The sequence below is a fragment of the Mobula birostris genome, chromosome 2 (genome assembly GCF_030028105.1).
Source record: "Mobula birostris isolate sMobBir1 chromosome 2, sMobBir1.hap1, whole genome shotgun sequence".
Classification (NCBI taxonomy): domain Eukaryota; kingdom Metazoa; phylum Chordata; class Chondrichthyes; order Myliobatiformes; family Myliobatidae; genus Mobula; species Mobula birostris.
This window is the reverse complement of record NC_092371.1, coordinates 199,878,293-199,897,637: the sequence shown is the minus strand read 5'-3', so window position 1 is coordinate 199,897,637 and position 19,345 is coordinate 199,878,293. Positions and strand designations below refer to the sequence as shown.

General features: G+C 37.8%; 1 protein-coding gene and 1 long non-coding RNA gene across 6 annotated transcripts in view; one reads left to right on the top strand and one right to left on the bottom strand.

Annotated features, from left to right (window-relative positions):
* The window catches only part of LOC140194009 (kelch-like protein 29), a 483,953-nt gene extending 473,690 nt beyond the window's left edge, over window positions 1-10,263 (top strand). For 2 of the 4 annotated variants that reach the window (XR_011885023.1, XM_072251315.1), the window contains one exon: window positions 5,598-5,667. Coding sequence is in view for 2 of the 4 variants with exons in the window: in XM_072251316.1 (XP_072107417.1) it covers window positions 5,598-5,781 (184 nt within the window). In the remaining 2 variants the exon portion in view is untranslated. Of the gene's footprint in view, window positions 1-5,597 lie in introns of all 4 variants that reach the window. The other 2 variants (XM_072251316.1, XM_072251314.1) reach the window with 1 other exon arrangement.
* A 1,177-nt stretch (window positions 10,264-11,440) lies between these two features.
* LOC140210006 (uncharacterized) lies at window positions 11,441-18,451 on the bottom strand. Of its 2 annotated transcripts, XR_011889121.1 has the most exons (4): window positions 16,485-18,451; window positions 15,916-16,118; window positions 15,414-15,488; window positions 11,441-11,859 (listed from the first exon to the last, which is right to left on the bottom strand). It is a non-coding gene; the product is annotated as an uncharacterized lncRNA (long non-coding RNA). The 2 variants fall into 2 exon arrangements; XR_011889122.1 differs by lacking the exon at window positions 15,414-15,488.
* Window positions 18,452-19,345: the final 894 nt, after the last annotated feature.

The following is a 19,345-nucleotide window of genomic DNA, read 5'->3' as shown; positions in this document are numbered from 1 at the left end:
TCCATATAGTCACTAGCCTCTGCATGAAAAGGTTGCTCCTCATGTCCCTTCTATATCTTTCCCTTTTTACCCTTAATCTATGCCCCCTAGTTTTACAATCCTTTGCCTTGGAGGGAAAAAAAACTGTTACCATTCACCTTATCTGTGCCTCTCATAATTTTATGCTCTTCTGTAAGGCCGCTCCTCATTTCCTATGTTCCAAGGAATAAAGACCTAGTGTGGTCAACCTCTCCCTATAGCTCAGGCCTTCCAGTCCCAGCATTAATCTTTTTCAGGTTAATGACATTGTTCCTATAATAGTGACCAAAACTGTTCACAGTACTCCAAGTGCAACCTCACCAATGATTTATACAACTGGAACATAATGTCCCAATTCCTGTACACCATGTTCTGATTGATGAAGAAGGTGGTATACTAAAAGCCCTTTTCACCATCCTATATACCTGTGACACCCTTTTAATGAACTATGCACAATTCCTGGATCCCCCTGTCCATTACACTCCCTATGATTCATAGTGTAAGTCTTTTGCTGGTTTGACTTTACAAAATGTTTCATCTCGTACTTATCGGTATTCAAACCCATTTATCACTCCTCAGCCCACTTCCTTAACTGATTAAGATCTCCTTGTATCTATGATCTTCTTCGCTATGAACAACACCTAATTTCACGTCCTCCACAAACTTACATCCAAATCATTTATATAAATAACAAATTTCAAGTACCATAGATGTCTATATACACTCAGTTTGAGTTACTCTCACCTTCCTGTCAGCTTGAACCAATCTGGCCACTCTCATTAACAAGATGTTTTCACCTATAGAACTGCTGCTCACCGGCTTGCTCTGTTTTTGCTTTTTGTATCATTCTCTGTAAATGCTGTGTGTGATAATCCCAGGAGATCAGCAGTTTCTGAGATAATTAAACCATCCCGTCTGGCACCAACAATCATTCCAGAATCAGAGTCACTTAAATCATATTTCTTCCTCATTCTGATGCTTGGTCTGAACAACAACAGAACCTCTTGAGCATGCCTACATATTTTTCTGCATTGAGTTGCTGCCACATCAATGGCTGATTATGTACTTGCATTGATGAGCGTGTGTACCTAAGAAAGACACCACTGAATCTATCTTCTGTGTTTTGATTCATTATACAACTTTAAATTTCTAACACTAACAGCAATATAAAAAGGCTCCCAGAAGTGAAATAGATTTGTTTTTTTTATTTAGCGTTACTGCACAGAATAGGCCCTTCCAGCCCTTCGAACTGCACTGCCAGCAACCCACTGATTTTACCCTGAGCCCTATTTATACTAACTAACTACTAACTGGTACATCTTTGAACTGTAGGAGGAAGCCCACGCATTCACAGGGAGGACGTACAAACTCCTTACAGATGATATGGGAACTGAACTCCAAACTCTAACGCCCGAGCTGCAATAGCATCACACTAACTGCTACCCTACCATGTCATATTTGTACAAATATCTCATCTCTCTATTTAAACCATTGGATTTTGGATGCATCAGTGTAAACTGGCTCCATAAACCTAAACCACACATTGAAATATCCATGTTCAATTCTTAACTCTCCCCACCTCTGTACTTCTTATAGTCCTAATGAATTTCACATTTCATTAATCCTGCATCCCACAATCAGCAGCTATGTGAACCGAATTCTTTCACTGCATTACACATCTGCATATACATGGTATGCTCCTCACTGTAGAAATTCCTTAGAATCTACCATATGTATTGACTCACCCTCATGTCATGTCCTTTAGCTTGAAATCACGTTTAGTTTGTTCATTCATGGCTGGAAAGGACAACACAGGTCACTGATCGCTGACTGGTTAATGAGTCCAGTGATGGTGAAGGAGCAGCAATTTATTTCCAAGTCAGACTGGTTATTAGTTGGAGAACTTTTAGTTAGTTGTCGGTCAAGTACTCTGATTTCTGTGTTCTGATTGTTGAGTTTCTCAAGTGTTTCAAAACAACATCCGGCTCCAGATTTGTACTTTGTCGATGACAAGAAATGTTGTGGGAATCAGAAGGCGAGTCATTTACTGAAGACTACCTGCTCTTTTAGCAGAACTATTAGGCTGGTCCAGACATGCTTGCTCAAAGGTGATCCTAAGGCATTTTATAGTTGGGGCTGACGTAGTTTGACAATAGGAAAATCATGGATTGACAGAACACAGTGGTTATTTTCTCTCTTTAGAAATGTCATTGCTTATTAATTGTGTGTGATTGAAACATCACTTACCACTAATTGGTTACATCTGAATGTGTGAGGCGATGTGAATGAAAGAGAACGCTGCATTTATCAGTGAACAGCCCTAACTATGAGTAATATGTCGTCATTCACTGGTGATGCATCTGATGAAGGTTGAGCATTAGATGCAACCTTAGAGAGGAAACAGCTGGGTGAGAGTTGATTGACATCCTATAAGCCATTATGCATTCCACTAGGTCCGACTCTGGGCTTTCAAATATGTCATGCATATAAGGTGTAATTCCTACCTTAAATCTAGAATCATGTTCATTTGCCTATGAAGCATGTTAGTGAAGAAGTCTGGAGCTGTGGTCTTGCAGAAAGCCAAAAAAATTATCAAGCAGGTTGAATTTATTTTCATTTATATATTTTTTCATTTATCACATACAAGGCTGGCATGGTAGCGTAGTGTTTAGTGCGCCTGGACCTGCAGTTGCGGAGTCACAGACATAGAACTCTACTTCTGGATTTGCCAACTCCTGTTTTCAACTTGCGGGCCTCAACTTGATCCCAGAATTTACCAGACACTGACTTTAAAATCAATAGACAATAGGTGCAGGAGTAAGCCATTCAGCCCTTCGAGTCAGCACTGCCATTCACTGTGATCATGGCTGATCATCCACAATCAGTACCCCATTCCTGCCTTCTCCCCATATCCCTTGACTCCACTATCTTTAAGAGCTCTATCTAACTCTTTCTTGAAAGCATCCAGAGAATTGGCCTCCACAGCCTTCTGAGGCAGAGTATTCCACAGATCCATAACTCTCTGGGTGAAAAAGTTTTTCCTTAACTCCGTTCTAAATGGCCTACCCCTTATTCTTAAACTGTGGCCACTGGTTCTGGACTCCCCAACATCGGGAACATGTTTCCTGCCTCCAGTGTGTCCAATCCCTTAATAATCTTATATGTTTCAATCAGATCCCCTCTCATCCTTCTAAATTCCAGAGTATACAAGCCCAGTCACTCCAGCCTTTCAACATATGACAGTCCTGCCATCCCGGGAATTAACCTCGTGAACCTGCGCTGCACTCCCTCAATAGCAAGAATGTCCTTCCTCAAATTTGGAGACTAAAACTGCACACAGTACTCCCAAGTGTGGTCTCACCAGGGCCCTGTACAAATGCAGAAGGACCTCTTTGCTCCTATACTCAACTCCCCTTGCTTTCTTCACTGCCTGCTGTACCTGCATGCTTACTTTCAGTGACTGATGAACAATCCAGGCCTTGAACTCAAGACTTGCAAGGTCCTCAGACCCCAGGACTCACCAATTGGTGGGCAGAGGGGGTCACAGGCCCTCATGTCTCTTGCCCACATGGACGTCTAATCCCAGGGCTCTCTGACATGGTGAGGCGGTCCAGTACCTTCTATAATATGCTGATAAGTGAGATCAAGTTTACAGCCACTGGGTTATATTTGTGATGTTTTGTTAACGCATACCTGGTCAGTTTTCTGTATTAAGTAGCAGAGTGTTGGGGCAGCGCAGTAGCAGAACCGTTAGCTTAACTCTTTATGGCACCAATAACCTAGGATCAATTTGCGCTGCTGGATCACCCCCATGACTGCATGGGTTTTCTCCCACATCCCAAAGATGTACGGGTTCGTGGACATGCTATGTTGCATGGCAACGCTTGCAGGCTGTCACCAGCGCATCCTCGAACATTTCACTGTATGTTGTAATATTTTGATGTACTGTACATGTGACAAATAAAGCTAATCTTTAATGTTTAGATGCCACAATGTTATAACTGGATAGGATCAGCCTGGGCAGAGGTACAGCTAGTTCTGCAAAACGGAAACCTGGAGTTGCCATGTCCTATTTTTTTTCCCTTAACATCACATACAGCTTTTTCATGATTATTTCCCTATCTGCAGCTACTTTAACTTATTCAATAATATCACCATCTTTGTAATGGACACCAAAGACCCCTCAAGTACATGCTCTGCTCTTTCTACTCTTTAATTCTTCTAAGCACTTCTTCATCAGCCAAGCAAAATCAGCTCTTGTTTCCTGTCTTAAACTTGACATGATCCAGAGGAGTGCCAGATCAACTCTGTTCCAACTATTTTCCCCTATACATTGCTCTCTGGGACTAGGGTTTTCTAGCAGTCACCTCTGAATTAATTGTTGAAAAATATAGGGCCAGATGACACCAATGGCTGGCCAACAGTTCCATAGAGAACTATCAACGAGCATTTAAAGAACATTTTATCTCTAGCTTCACTTAAGCTAGTTCATGCTGTAACTAATTGAGCTGAGGAGCCAGATAAATTGTGTGTCTGACTACTCAACTCTGTTAATATCAATAATAGTCCCACTGGAGTTAGTTACTTCACCAAAAAAAACTTAACTTCCATTTTTAAGTTTGATTTTAACTAACTGACTCAGTTAAATATTTATGTACGTAAATTTATTTATAAATTATTTTTCCAACCATTCTGGTCTCCAGTCAGCAGAGATGCACAGAGATAGTTAGAATGCCATCAGAGTGACCGGGGTGGGGGGGGGGGGGGGGGTGGCCTTGGACAGCAATCCAGCCACAACCCATGGACTACCCCACTTCATGAAAGCATAACCATAGGGCTAGTAGAAGGCCAAGAGGTGTGGTCCAGATCATGTCCTAACTCATGCTAGAATCCTATACTGTACTAAGTTTAGTGTTAGGTCATCTCTAGTTTTATCCTTTTTGGGGGACTGTTTGATATTAGGAGTTATTCATGTTGTAGTGCTTCTGGGGTAGGATCAGAGTCCTGATGCGTGGTTTCAATCCAAAATGTTGACTTCCACTTTTTGCTTCTACAGATGCTGCCTGACCTGCTGAGTTCTACCAGCATTGTGTTTTTTGTTCCAGATTTCAGCATCTAGAGTCTCTTGTCTTCTAAGATCTATACTAGAATAGTTAAGGAAGCAGATTGAGGACTTAAGTGAACCTTTCAGGTTATTATATCCAGCTACTTGGTTACATGGTGACCATCACTGTTACTAGCATTTAATCAGATTCATTTGATTAAATGGCATTTAACTTCCCTTGCTATGATAATTGGATTTGAACTCATAACTCTAGATTATTTATTGCTTTCATTTCTTCACATGTTCAAGCAGATGGTTCTCAATTGTTATTTTCAGATAACCAATCAGAAAGAGTTTTTCTATTTATTCTAGAGTCCACAATGTTGAAGAGTAAGATTTGTTAAAGCAGCATAAAATGTTAAGGCTGTGTGAGCAGCATATGTATAAATGGCAATTAAATTTACCCATCAACTTTAAAATTAGCATATTTAAGATTGCTTGAATAGTTCACTCATAATGATTATTTATATTACAGTGCCGTGGTCCTGGATGGGAAAATCTATGCTACAGGAGGGATAGTCAGCAGTGAAGGACCTGCACTGGGAAATATGGAAACATATGATCCCCGCACTAACGGTTGGACACTCCTGCCAAACATGCCTTGCCCAGTGTTCAGGCATGGGTGTGTAGTCATTAAAAAATACATTCAAAGTGGTTAACACTGTGACACGATATCAGTTCTTGAATTGTTTTATCCTGCTGCAGCAGTGTACTAAAACAATGAATATGTTGCTCTTTACCATCTACATTCAACGTAGATTTCACAGTCACCATTAGGTGAGATAGGGTAAAAGTCCCTATGGATGTATTATAGTATAACTTCTAGTAGTGTCACCAGACATGGCACTGTTTTAGATATTGGGCAATTCAGGTAAGAATGCCTGTTTTATAACAATCATCTGTTTTGCTTTCAAACAGTTTACCTTTATATTGTTATGGCCATTTAGAAGGTAAATCGGTTTGTAGAGTGTAACAACTGCAGTACCAGAGTAGCAGCATGTAAACAGTTCACCAAAAGCAAACTGCAGTCCCACAGAGCACAAGAAATCCTAGAGAATGTGCTGAAGATTCCAAGCACTACATCGTACAGAGGGACCTGACCAAAAGGGAGCTTGGATAGTTCCGTACATCGTGCGTAGCGGAAATAAACAGAAGCAGAAGCTACACTGAAAGTCATGCAGTTTCCAAACCAAATCTAGAAAAATAAAAGTCAAAAGGCAATTTCCTTCACCTGCAAATGCAGTAAAATTAAAAAAAATTTTGGAAAGAATCTATATTTGAAAGAAGAATTTTAGATCCACTTTGTTTTATTATCAGTAGTGCCACTGGTGGTGATTTTAAACAACTTTTAGAGATGTGTGATACTGTCATTCAGGTAGTTACTGAGCAGAACTCATAAGATTAAAGTTATTAGTTTTCAAGAGGGTGTACCTACAAAGTCTTATGTTTTGATTTGTACTGGATTTTTCCATATATGGTATAGATGATATCATACCATAGATGATACAAAGTAAAGTTCGAGCATTATGGTAAATATGAACTTATACGGTATTTGTTTCCGCCGTTACTTTTACAGCATCCAATATACAGTGGTGCAATTCAGATGGAGATATTTCCCTTATTTTGACATGACCCATTTTAAGCTAATAAACAAAAGTATCTGACCATTATAGATTTATTTTACTAAAAATTACAGAATATTCTAATACTTATTTTAGGAAGGTAAGACATTTTATCCTAGTAAACCCCTATTAAAATTAAAATTAAATGATCACAATTACTTCTTACATTTCATGCAATAGTGGGGTTCGGGTCAGGATGGATCATGAAATGTTGAAGAATTTATATCTGGTTTTAATAGAAAGTTATAGGATTAAACAAAAACATCAATTGCACAGTAGCTAATAGAATTGAGTAAAATATGCTATTAAAGATGGAAGCCAAACTAACTTGTGGCATTTTGGATAGCTACATAATGTGTACATCTCTGTAATACAGATTAGGTTTCTTATATAAACTTAGTATGACACATATCAGCTTCAGCTCTTCCATGTGTACTATAAGGAAATTATCTATATGGTCACGTATTAATTGGTATCTTAAGTTTCAACCCTATGATTAATTAATATACCATGTACAGCAGTTCAAAATAAAGCCACATTTTTTCATTAGCAGTGAGTATCTAGAACTATGGACCAAATATACTTATGTACAGTATTTTCTGACTATTGTAATCTTATTTAATAAATTATTAGGATTTTCTAACCATGTTGCTTTGGGCCATATCTAAAGTATTCCCAGCTCAACTTATATGCAAATTAAATCAAAATTTTAACATACAATACACATCATATAATGAGATAAAATCCTTGAAATTAATGATGTTTTCTGGCAGACAATGTAATGCAGAAAGCCCATTCGCATTTAAGATCGAGGTCTTTTGACATTAAGGAAGTATTTCATACATTTTGTACATCCGTAACTTGCATTATCAATTAAAGTATCCACTGAAACTCATTATTAAAATTATTAACAAACATTTTTACTCATCCATTCTGGAAGAACTTAGGAGAATTGGTCACAACCCTCATTTCATTTATGCATAACGTGTATAACCTTTCCATTTGCATAGGCATATAGTTTTGTAAAGCAACGTAAGACCTTCAATTTAAGTTCCTCATTCAAGTTACTAGCAATTAATAATCATCTCTTCCATAGTTGTGTTATCATATAATCATTGACAAGTGTTTATATAGTGCAGAATGCAGTACTTCATTTTTATTCCATAGTGCACAATCTCAAAGTTTGCCAACTTCTCATTTCACAAATATGGCATTCTTAAAGCATAGCTGCATATGTTACATTATTTGAAATAGGATACTCAGAAATCCATCCAGAACTAGTCAGTCCTAGGACTTATCAAATCATCAATTTGCTACAAAACCATGAGTTTGCGTAGCTTCAGTAACAGACCATGCCAAATTTCTTAAAATTTCTCATGTTGAGAGAGTGCCAGTACCAAAATATTATTGGCATATTTGCAAACTATGTGTTAAAGTAACTGGTGGCCAAGGTAGTAAGGTCATCCCAGAGATCCCAGTGTCATACAATGCTTGAACAAATGTCAGTTCCATTGATACTGTGTATTCATGAATCAGTGAAAATAAAGTATATGGATTTATTTCCTCTTTTCCCCACTTCCAATTCACCTAAAACACAACTCAGAGAAAAATCCTGAATCATATCTCATAATCAAGCCCCAACAGCAAATTTTATATAGATTTTCGATTTGTAGAAAGGAATGCATTTCACTTATTGCAAAGTTCAAAGGCTAAGTTTTGATGGTGGCTCCATGCATCTTTGCCAATACCTTGCACAAAAATCCTTTGGAGGAATAATCATTGAAGCTCATTTGCACATGCATCTAGGACAGGGCTCAATCAGGTTGTAGGAGAGAGTGTATGCAAAATCAGTACATGAGGAAATGCTCATGCTAAACATTACTGCTCATCTAAATTAAGCCACAAGGTGCAATAATAATTTTGGCCGATAGGACTTAACAGCTGACATTCAGAGATGCCAAATTGCAGCTTAAATCTGGCATATTTTGGTATGCCATCTTAATTTACAGGGAATGAAAAAAATAGATGAACTTCCTAGGACTTTGATTCTTAAAATGATATGCAATCAACAACTATACCTTCACACTCCACTGACACACTTAACATTAACATTCATCATGCAGACCTTCTCTGGGTGGTTATTAGTAGTTTGTGGGAAGAAATAAGATTCAACCTACTTTTAGATGTGCAGGCATGTACATTGAAAGATACAACCACACAGAGCACTGACTATTTGTGATAGTAATGTTTTCAAAAGTGAAGTTTTCCAAATTTAGTCTTCAGCCCTGGGGTATGGAATGGTACATATCATTAAAAAAAAACATGAATTCAGCCCTACCTGGCATATTCTTCTATAAATACTATATGCATTCTTCTCAACTACCAGACATTGGGTAGAAAGGAAAACGTATTCGTAACAAATCTTATTCAGCAATAAACAAGCCTTCTCACTCAAGAGAACATTGACAGGATGGCAGGTACAAAATTGAAAGAATTACATAGTTATGCAGTAAAGCATTTTCTGAAATCAGTATTATTTGTTACGGAATATAAAGGAGCTTGAAATTATTTCTTGCTACATGTTAACCAAAGATGAAAAGAGTTTGTTCCCCAAGAACATTATCTCTCATTTGATTTGAAATAAACTAAAAGAGCTAAGAGAAAATGCCACAAGAAACTAAAAACTAACCATTCTGATTTTACTTAGCATCTGCATCTACATATGGTAAAATGGCATTGAGCTCAAAGATAGTATTAGTACTGAAGTAAAATGGACTGCACAGTAATTTTAATGGAATATAAGTTTTCCTTGACTCAAACATTGATGGCAAGATCACATGGAAATGAACCCTCCTTCAAAATCAGCATTTTATTGCCTCTCAGAACATCACATAGCTAAGGATCTACAGTATTTCAAGCACTAAAGTGAATGCTAAGCAGACTTATGACACGGAATTGACAAAGTGCTCAATTGTATTATCACAAAACCTATACTACTTTAGAATGCTTAGCCTTCCAGTTGCAGTCCCCGATTTTCTTTTCACAGTGTGAAGGATGAAGTGTGATTTTGCAACTCCACTGTCATTGTCAGCCACAGATACTTAAAACTGATGCTCTTCAGGTGATCTAGTTCTGCACTACAGGATAAATTTCAAGTTCAGGTTTCTGCCACCTCTTCCCTTCTTAAAGTGCATCACTAAAGCAGCAAAATAATTATTTAGTCGTTTCTTTAGAAACAATACAAAATGTTCCCCATTCTGAAGGAATCAAACAGAAATGGACAGTTAAATGAGGAATGTTATTTGTTTGACCTTCAAAGTATATTTATCATTTGCAGTGAAAAAGCACAATAATGCAGTGAACAGAGAGTAACAGTGTATCAGAGATGTTTCATTTCTCAATTGCAGTATAAACATAACTAGAATGTTTTCAATAAAAGTCTGTAGAAGGGATTTTTTTTTGCATTTAGTGTAAGTAGAAATGACTTAAATTATACCATATGATACTTCATTTTTGTATGCAATAAAGTGAAATATTCATTTAGATATTGTGTAATATAATTTCTATAAAATTTTATGTTAACACAGAAACATACTTTGGGACTGTTACTTCTATTTAGTGTTGATACACAAGTTCTACTTGAGTTTCTTTACATTTTACCTCACTTCATGATAGCGATCGTTCCTACTGATCCTCTGTCCCTCATAACCTTCTCCTTAAAGCACCCTGTGATTTGACTCAGTTGACTCATTACTCATTTGGTAATACGTTCCACATTCCAATTGGCTATGGACAAAGTTTTCATACCTTACAGACCCTTCTGTCAGACTTCGGAGTAATTTTAAAGCCTTTTCCTGGGTTACTCCATAGCCATTTTCCCCCCTAAAAGTTAGAGATTTTGCTGTCTCTTATTTCATGGATCTTTGCTATTTTAAAATATAGATATTATGTATAAATTTGAAATAACTTAAGATGAAGGTTTATTTGATTTTTTTCCCTCACAGGTATTACCTGTGAGGGAAAAACTCTGATAGAGGCAGATGCCAAGTTTTTAAGCTCACCAGTGGGAGCTGGTGCTTTAGCACTGCTGGCCCACCACCTCGAGGGAGTCTTGATCATAAGCGGGCCTAAACTCCTGAAGACAGGTGGCAGATCAACTGATGATCCCACTGGTGATAGCACAGGACAGCTAACATCTTAGTCCATGTGTATTTTGTAACTCTGGTGAGCACTTTCAGCATTATGTTTTATTTAAAATAATTCAACTATTTTTCAGTTTTGTTCCTTTAGAAGTGGACCCCATTGCTTTTTCTGTCAAAAAAAATGTTAATCTATGTTGTTAGTTTTAATGATTTCCAAATCTATATTCCAGATTCCCTTAGGCCATTTACATTGTAAAAAGTGTACAATTTTCTATCTACTACCAAATCGCACCATTCTACACTGATCTACAGTACATTTAAATTCATTTGGGAACTATATCACAAACTTCCTACTTTTTTTTAAACTTTCTTTCCAATTTAGTTTCACTAATAAATATTGAAAATGTATTTCCATCCACGAATAATTCTAGAGTAGGTCTAGAAAAGGAAGAAAAAGTAACTGATGAAACCAAGAGAAAAGTACATAAAGTGATGAGACACTGAAATATAGACTGTCAAAATCATATTTATTTTCACTGACATATTGTGAAATTTGTTGTTTTGTGGCATCAATATATTGCAATACATAAAACAATTACTATGTTACAAAAAGAAATATATAAATAATAAATAGTGCAAAAAGAAAGCGAAATATTGAGGTAGTGTTCATGGTTCATGGACTATTCAGAAATCTGATGACAGAGGGGAAGGAGTTGCTCCTAAAATATTCAGTGTGCATCTTCCGGCTCCTGTATTTCCTCCCTGATGGTAGTAATGAGAAGAGGGTGTGTCCTGGAAGCTGAGGGTCTTTAATAATGGATGCCACCTTCTTGAGGCACACCTTTTGAAGACATCCTCAATGGTGTGGAGGCTAGTTGGTGTCCATGGTGGAGCTGGTTGAGAATGTAACCTTCTGTAGCTTTTATCGATCCTATGCATTTGAGTCTCCAAAAATCAGGTTCATTTCTTAAGCCTATTACATCAAATAACAGAAGACAGAAAGAAATAAGTAGCAGAGACTTTAAAGGAGTTTTTTTTTATATCTATCTTCATAGCGAAGAACACAAAAAGCACCACAGTAAAAGTGAAAAAGGAGAGGAGAGATGTTAGCAAAGTACCAGACAAACCAATGGGACTAAATGTATTTTTGTCCTGGTAGCCTGCATCCTAGCGAATTTCTGAAGAGGTAGCAGCAGAGGTGTACTGGTTGAGACTTCTAAAATTCCCTGAACAACTCAGAGGATTGGAAAGCCATAACTGAATCTGCTCTGGTCAAAAGAGGAGGAAGAGTGAAACAAAGAAACTATAGGTCAAGTTATCCTAACATCAGACAGGAGAAAATGTTGGAAACCATTAGTTCGAACAAAGGGATCTGGGAATACAGACCCATAATTAATTGAAAGTGGTGTCACAGGTAGATAGCCTCATAAAGAAAGCTTTTGGCACATTGGCCTTCATAGATCAAAGTACTGAGTTCAGGAATTGGGATGTTATGTTGATGTTGTATAAGATATTGGTAAGGCCTAATTTGGAGTTTTGGTCTACTGCAAAGATAGAAATAAAATTGAAAGAATACACAGAAAATTTACAAGGGCATTGCTGCAACTGGAGGACCTGAGTCATAAGGAAAGATTGGATAAGTTAGAACTTTATTCCCTAGAACACAGTAGATTGAGGGGAGATTTGACAGAGGTATACAAAATTATGAGAGGTATAGGTAGGGTAAATGCAAGCAGGCATTTTCCACTGAGAATGGGTGAGGTGACAACTAAAGGTCATGGGTTAAGGGTGAAAGGTGAAATGTTTAAGAGGAATATCAGACAAAACTTAAACTCTCAGAGTGGGGTGAGGGTGTGTGCCACTACAAGTGGTGGATATGATTTTGATTTCAACATTTTAAGAGAAGTTTGGATAGGTACACGGATGGGAGGGGTAAGAAGGCCTATGGTCCTAATGCAGTTCAAAGTGCACAGACTAGATGGACCAAAGGACCTGTTTCTGTGGTGTAGTTTTCTATGACCCTTTAACACTCAGAGAAGATCAGGTCTAAGGTCCACACATTGTCAAGACAACCTTGGGGAGCTGACTGGTCTACTCCTTTGGCTATTATGTAGCGGTGGGTCTTTTAGAAAATTATTATGAAATTAATCAAAGTTCATTTTTTAAATAATGAAGTGAAATGTTAGCTGATGAATTTGAATTATTTGAGGATGTAAGAGGGAAATCAGGTCTGGTGCTCTTATAGATAGGTACTATGCAAAGGAAGAGAGCTAGTTTTGAGAGTAACAACACAGATAGAAATGTGTTCAGCTATCAGTGAGAAATAGATAATTTTCAGACTGGCACATTGTACCTGCCCAAGGGTTCAGTGTTGGCAGCTCAACTAATTATGGTCTATATTATTGACCTAGATAAATAGACTGTGTATTGTAGTTAAATTGGCTTATATTACATATGTGTAAAAGCATGTAATGAAGAAGACACAAAGAGTCAACAAAAAGATAACATGGAGAAATGTAGGTGATTCCACTCCGGTAGGAAGAATGAGTTGAATAATGTTTAAATAGAATAACTGCAACTTAACATTGTGATTCAGGTTTGAGAACACCCTCTCGAATGCTGCTGGGCATTCTTCTTCACATGATACAAACTTAGGATGAAAGAACATCAAGCAAGAGAAAATCTGCAGATACTGGCAAGATGGATCCTTATTGCATGGGAAAAGGAATACAAAAATTGTGAGGTCTTGAAATTCTGTGTAGGGTTTTGATGGGACAGTACATTGTAGTTGTACAGATAATGTGTCTCACTTAAGGAGGGATACTGGAAGCAGATTAAAAGAGTTTATTCAGTTGATTTTTTGAAAGACTGTCGTATGAGAAATGACTGAACAGACTGGGCCTACATCATGGAGATCAGTCACAGAGTTGCCTCTCACATCGCCATGGAGTTCAGGTATATAAGGGGCAATCTTATTTAATTCACAAATGATGAGGCACTGGGTAAAATTATCTTTCTACTTGTGGGATAACTTAGGTACCTAGGTGGGTTGGTGAAAGGAGAATAAAGGGTTGCACAATAAAAGGTTGCTTATTTAAGACTGAGATCAGGAGAAATTTCTTCTTGCAAGATTTTGGGAATCTTTGGAATTCTCCCCCCCTGAGAGTTAGGGAATCTTTTTTTTTAAATTACTATTATTCTCAAGGCTGCATTAGATTTCTGGTGAATAAAGAAACCAAAAGTGATGGTGCAACAGTCAAGAAAATGGAGTTGAGGCAAAGAATACAAGAGCAAATTCAAGATGCCATATCTCATACACCTGCTCCTATTTCTTACATACAACATGCCTCATGTTTTCTAAAGTAACGAATAATCACAACCATTCATTTAACTGACACTGTAGATACGTAATCTCTTTGACATACAAAACATACCAAAGTGTATCAGTGGTGCAATCAGCCAAAAGTGAACATAGTACCCAAGAGATACGAGAAGTGACAAAAGCTGATTGGATAGATGAATTTTTAAGGGTGGATCTTAAATGAATTGAGCAAAGTGGAGACAGAAGGTGTAAGGGGTGAAGTTCTAATATGCACCCCAGCCAGCTCTGATCTAGCGAAAACCCTGAAAAAAAATGGAAGACTCTCGCTGACTCCTAAGAATCTCTGGCCTATAACTGCTCCAAGTGAAGGAGCAGCTTTAGGTGTGATAACCCCAAATCTATGTGCTGGAGGGATGCAGAAACCCTGGCTACATACTGCCTCATCTCCAAAAGAAACTGTATTGCCACAATGGCTTCAATAGTTACCTCTTAAGCCCACTTAAACAAAATGGAGGGGAAAAATCCTTAATCTCCATTAACAGCAACAGGAGGAGGAGAAGACACCAGCAAGGAAAAATAAATGTCAATATTGGAGTAATCATGTGCTCTAGGGCAGTTACAGGACCAGAGAGGATTAGAGACAGAATGAAGTGAAACAATGGAGAGGTTTAAGTTTAAGAAAAACTGTTTAGATAAAATTGTTCAGTACTCAGTTGCCCAGGCAGTCACTATAGGAAGAACATTTCCATGAATCATACGTTAGTGTTGAAGATACATCTACTAGTGAAACATAGCAATTTGAATTTATTTGTCAAATGAGACCACTTTAGTTTTCACTTTAATTCCCCCACCCATCCCACTCCAGTCAGTCTGTCTCTGGCTTTCTATTCTGTTACAATGATGCCAGATACAAGCATAAGAAACAACACCTGGGTATATGCAGCCTTCAACACTCAATATTGAATTCTCCAACTTTAGGTAACTTGGTCTTTCTATCCACATCAGGAACTGACCAGCTCAGCCTATCATCATTTTGGTTTAGTCCTTTTTCTAGTAATACAGTCCTGTGTGCTAAGCATATTACACAGACTTATCAATAACACATAACAGAGTAAGCAGCTTAACATGACAGTAACTGTTATATTAATTCATTCAGCCTCATTCCATCAGAACTATACCTTTATTCTACCCAATTCTCTACTGACCTCTGCTGAAGACTAATATTTTCTCTTTCCAAATGCTCTGAGCCAAAACATGCAACCAGACCAGTTGAGTGTTTCCTGGAATGAAAAATTGCTATTTTTGTTTTAAAATTTCAAAACTAAGCGTGTCACTATGTTGACAGAACAAATTATCAATCATCCTGTCCATTTAAGAACCAAATGAGTCCAGGCAATTTATGTCCATGCTTTAGATGCCATGAAATTACAATTTGTTTGGATCAGAGCAATTATATTTACAGTCACTATAAGCAGTCTAGTAAAAACGTATCTACTGGGTATAATAATAAGATAGCAAATGCAAGTCTACATTTATGAGGCTACTTGAAGTGTTCCTATCCTGTGAGGAGTACAGATGCTAAAACAAAATCTGCATTTTGACAAGAAATCTCTTTCCCTAATCATCAATAAACATATGTCCCAACCTTTAAGACAATATTATAAAAGTAGCAGTCTATTATATACAAAATGAATGATAATAAAGCACCTTCCTTTGGAGCAGTTATTCTCATAATTCTTCAAATGCAGTTTTGTTCCACAAGTTGTAAAGATTTCGCTCATCAACACAGGTATGCTAAGCAAACAATAGCATGGTGATATGGCTTAAGCAAAATTATCTGCTCTTTCTCTCCTGTGAAAGAAGACTTTGTCTTGTCTTGAAAAATCAGAAGAATTGCAGATCTTGAAAATCTGAAATAAAAACAGAAAATGCTGGAAACATTCAGTCGTTCAGGCCATAGGAAAAGTGAAACTCCTTTTGACAGATCTGAAGCTCGCTGAATCCTTGTTGAGTATTGCCATCAGTTTTGGTTCATCTTTACTCTGCCTAATCCCATGCAAGGGATTGGAGACTAGATCTGTGTTCGAAACTCATTCAGCCTATCTTCAATTTGATTTGGGTAGTTTACTCATTTCCTTCACCATTTATTATATTTCTCCATCACTTCTGACTCTATCCTTGCAAAATTTCTCAACTAATCTCAGCTGCCTAGCCACAGCAGTAAATTCACCGGAATGCATCTTCCACAGTCAATATTTTCAGTCTCGCTTGCCCACCTTCAATTCCTTTGCTCTCTGATATTTTCTGGATTCCGTCCAAGTAAACAGGCACAAATTCGGGCATATCCAGGATGCAAATGGATCAGAAATCATCAACAGTTCTGGCTAGACCACATCAATTATTATTGGGCCATGATCACCCATCCATAGCTCACTCAGCCTAGGGAGCAAACAGAACAATCTCTTATATTCCATGACCCAGTACCTCACCGATATTTAACTACCTCAGTAGCTTATCTTCTTTTCAAGTTCAAGTTTATTGTCATCGAACTGTTCAAATACAACCAAATGAAACAACATTCCTCTTGACCATGGTGCACTGACAAAACATAACACATATAGCAAATAAATACCATAAAATACAATTCAAAATGCATGCAGCACAGATAACAGTACGTTGACCTAGTGACAAGACCTCGGTGGTGGCAGCGTATTCGGGAGTCTTACAGCCAGAGGGAAGAAGCTGTTACCCTCTCCTGACAGTAGTGTGTCAAAGAGATCGTGGGATGGGTAGTGGGGCCCATCTGCAATGATTCCAGTAAATATCACAAATGTGGGGGGGGGGGGGGCAGGAAAGACTCAGGTGGTCCTCTTGGCAGTTTTAACTATCCTCTGTAGGGTCTTGCGGTCTGATAACTTGCAGCCTCCATAGCACACAATGATGCAGCCAGACAGGACACTCTCAGTGGTGCTCCTACAGAAATTTGTTAGAATGGGAGCAGGGAGTCTTGCACACCTCATTCTCCTCTAAGTACAGACACTGCTATGCCTTCTTGACCAGTGAGGAAGTAGTGGGTTCAGGTTAGGTCATTCATTATGTCCACACCAAGGAACTGTGTGCTCTTCACGCTCTCCACAACAGAGCCATTAATGTGCAATGCAGAGGGGTCAACTTGTGCCTTCCTGAAGTCCACAATCATCTCATTTGTCTTGTCCATGTTGCGGCTCAGGTGGTAGTTCTTGCACGATCCAACAAGCCTCTCAACCTCCACTCTATATGCCAGCTATCATTGTTGCTAAAGAGGCCAATCAGCAAACGATGTGCCAATTCAGCTGAATCTGGCAGTCCTTGACCACTAACCCAATCCTCCAACAGAACTCTCCTCTGTATCTATTACCAGGCCTGGACTCCTATCACCAATTTGGCTTGACTTCAGCACTGTACTGCCACCTAGTTCTAGCTTCCTCTAACTTCAGCCCTCAACATTTATAAATTTCCAGCTTCCCTTTTGTCAGTTCATGACCTTTGAGCTTATGTTTGACATGAACCCCTTTATCCAAATTGCCACCGAAATCCAGATCCAACTTTCCCTGGGCCACATATCAGTTAATGACAGAAATAGTTCATTTCCCTTGGGCACCATATCAAACCATGTTATTCCATATCAACATTGTTACTCTGGCACTTCTAAAACACCCCAGCCTCTGTCTTTGCAACTACTTCTCCATTCAAAACTTATAAATGTGTTGTAGTATCCCCAATCCCTGTAGTTATTCTTCCAATTACATGACTGAATCCCCCTTACCAGTTTCTCTCTCCATCTTTTACAATAATATTGAACAGTCTTCAATTACAAATCATATGCCTTCAGTGTACATTCATCTTCTATTTATTCATAACCCAAACCCTTCTTAACTGTTTAACCTCATTCATCCTCACAAATGTCCATTGTCCACTCCACTCAATCCAAATGAAGTCTCCACTCCAACGAAGAATTTATATGTCCCTTCCCATTCAAGCATTGGGTGCACCGTCAGACATATTACTTCTTGTTCCAGTATTATCTTCCTAAACTCTCCACTTCCTACTTTGGGAACCTCCTCCTCCTCATATTCCTTTAAAAATTAAAATTTAAACAAGCTTCTCTTCACTGGAACATCACTTTCTTTGGTTTAACAAACAACTTTGAATGTTCAGTCCTTGGGAAGTGCTTTGGAATGTCTTCCTCCACATTAAGAAACAATGTAAATAATGTAAAACACAGGGCATTTATATTCAAAAACTGGGCATAACCAAATTTTTGTTTTATTTTCTACTTCATTAAAATTAATAGATCAATTGATAGTGCTATATTTAATATTACGCAATTCTAATCATTGCATAATGAGAAAAAAAGTACTTGAAGCATTGAAGTAACGAAACTATTGTAAAGCATCCAAAGTACATTAAATCAAATTAAACATCTTCAAGATCTGGTCAATGTTGTAATATAGTCCACAACATAGTGCTAACAACATCATAGTTTGAATTAAAGGAAAATATTGGGTAGATCACAGAGAGAATTCTTGTTTTTCTTTAAATAGTCACATGGAATATTTTACATTCACCTGACAGCAGACAGTATGGATGAATCCCTCAGAACTACAATGAAGCATCAACCCGGACCTTGAACAGCAGATGTATGAATGGAGTTTGTCTCAAAGGTGACAATACTACATTCTCTCCAGAAAGCAAGACTAAAATTTATATGGAGAAAAGACAGACTACTAGTTTAATTTCTCTTTTGATGCACTAAATCTGTGTAACTTGGAGTCACATGCAGACATGCAAGCCATCATTTTTAAAAATATTTTTTATAATCATGATAATTCATAGTTACTCTACTTTTATTTAATCTTTATGTCTAGAATATGGTCTGGTGTTAAGCAATCTGAATAAGCAAGTACTGCATATGATCACAGAATAAGCAGATAGTATATTAACAGTCTGAAGGATATGTGAAGCACAGAAGCATTAGGTAACTTCCAGCAATACAGTACAAATCAGCCTTTTTTAAATGGAAAATGGATTTTAATTTAACCAAAGTATCTGGATTGTGAAATTCTCATTCTTTTGGTTTTGGTATCAGATGGAAGTA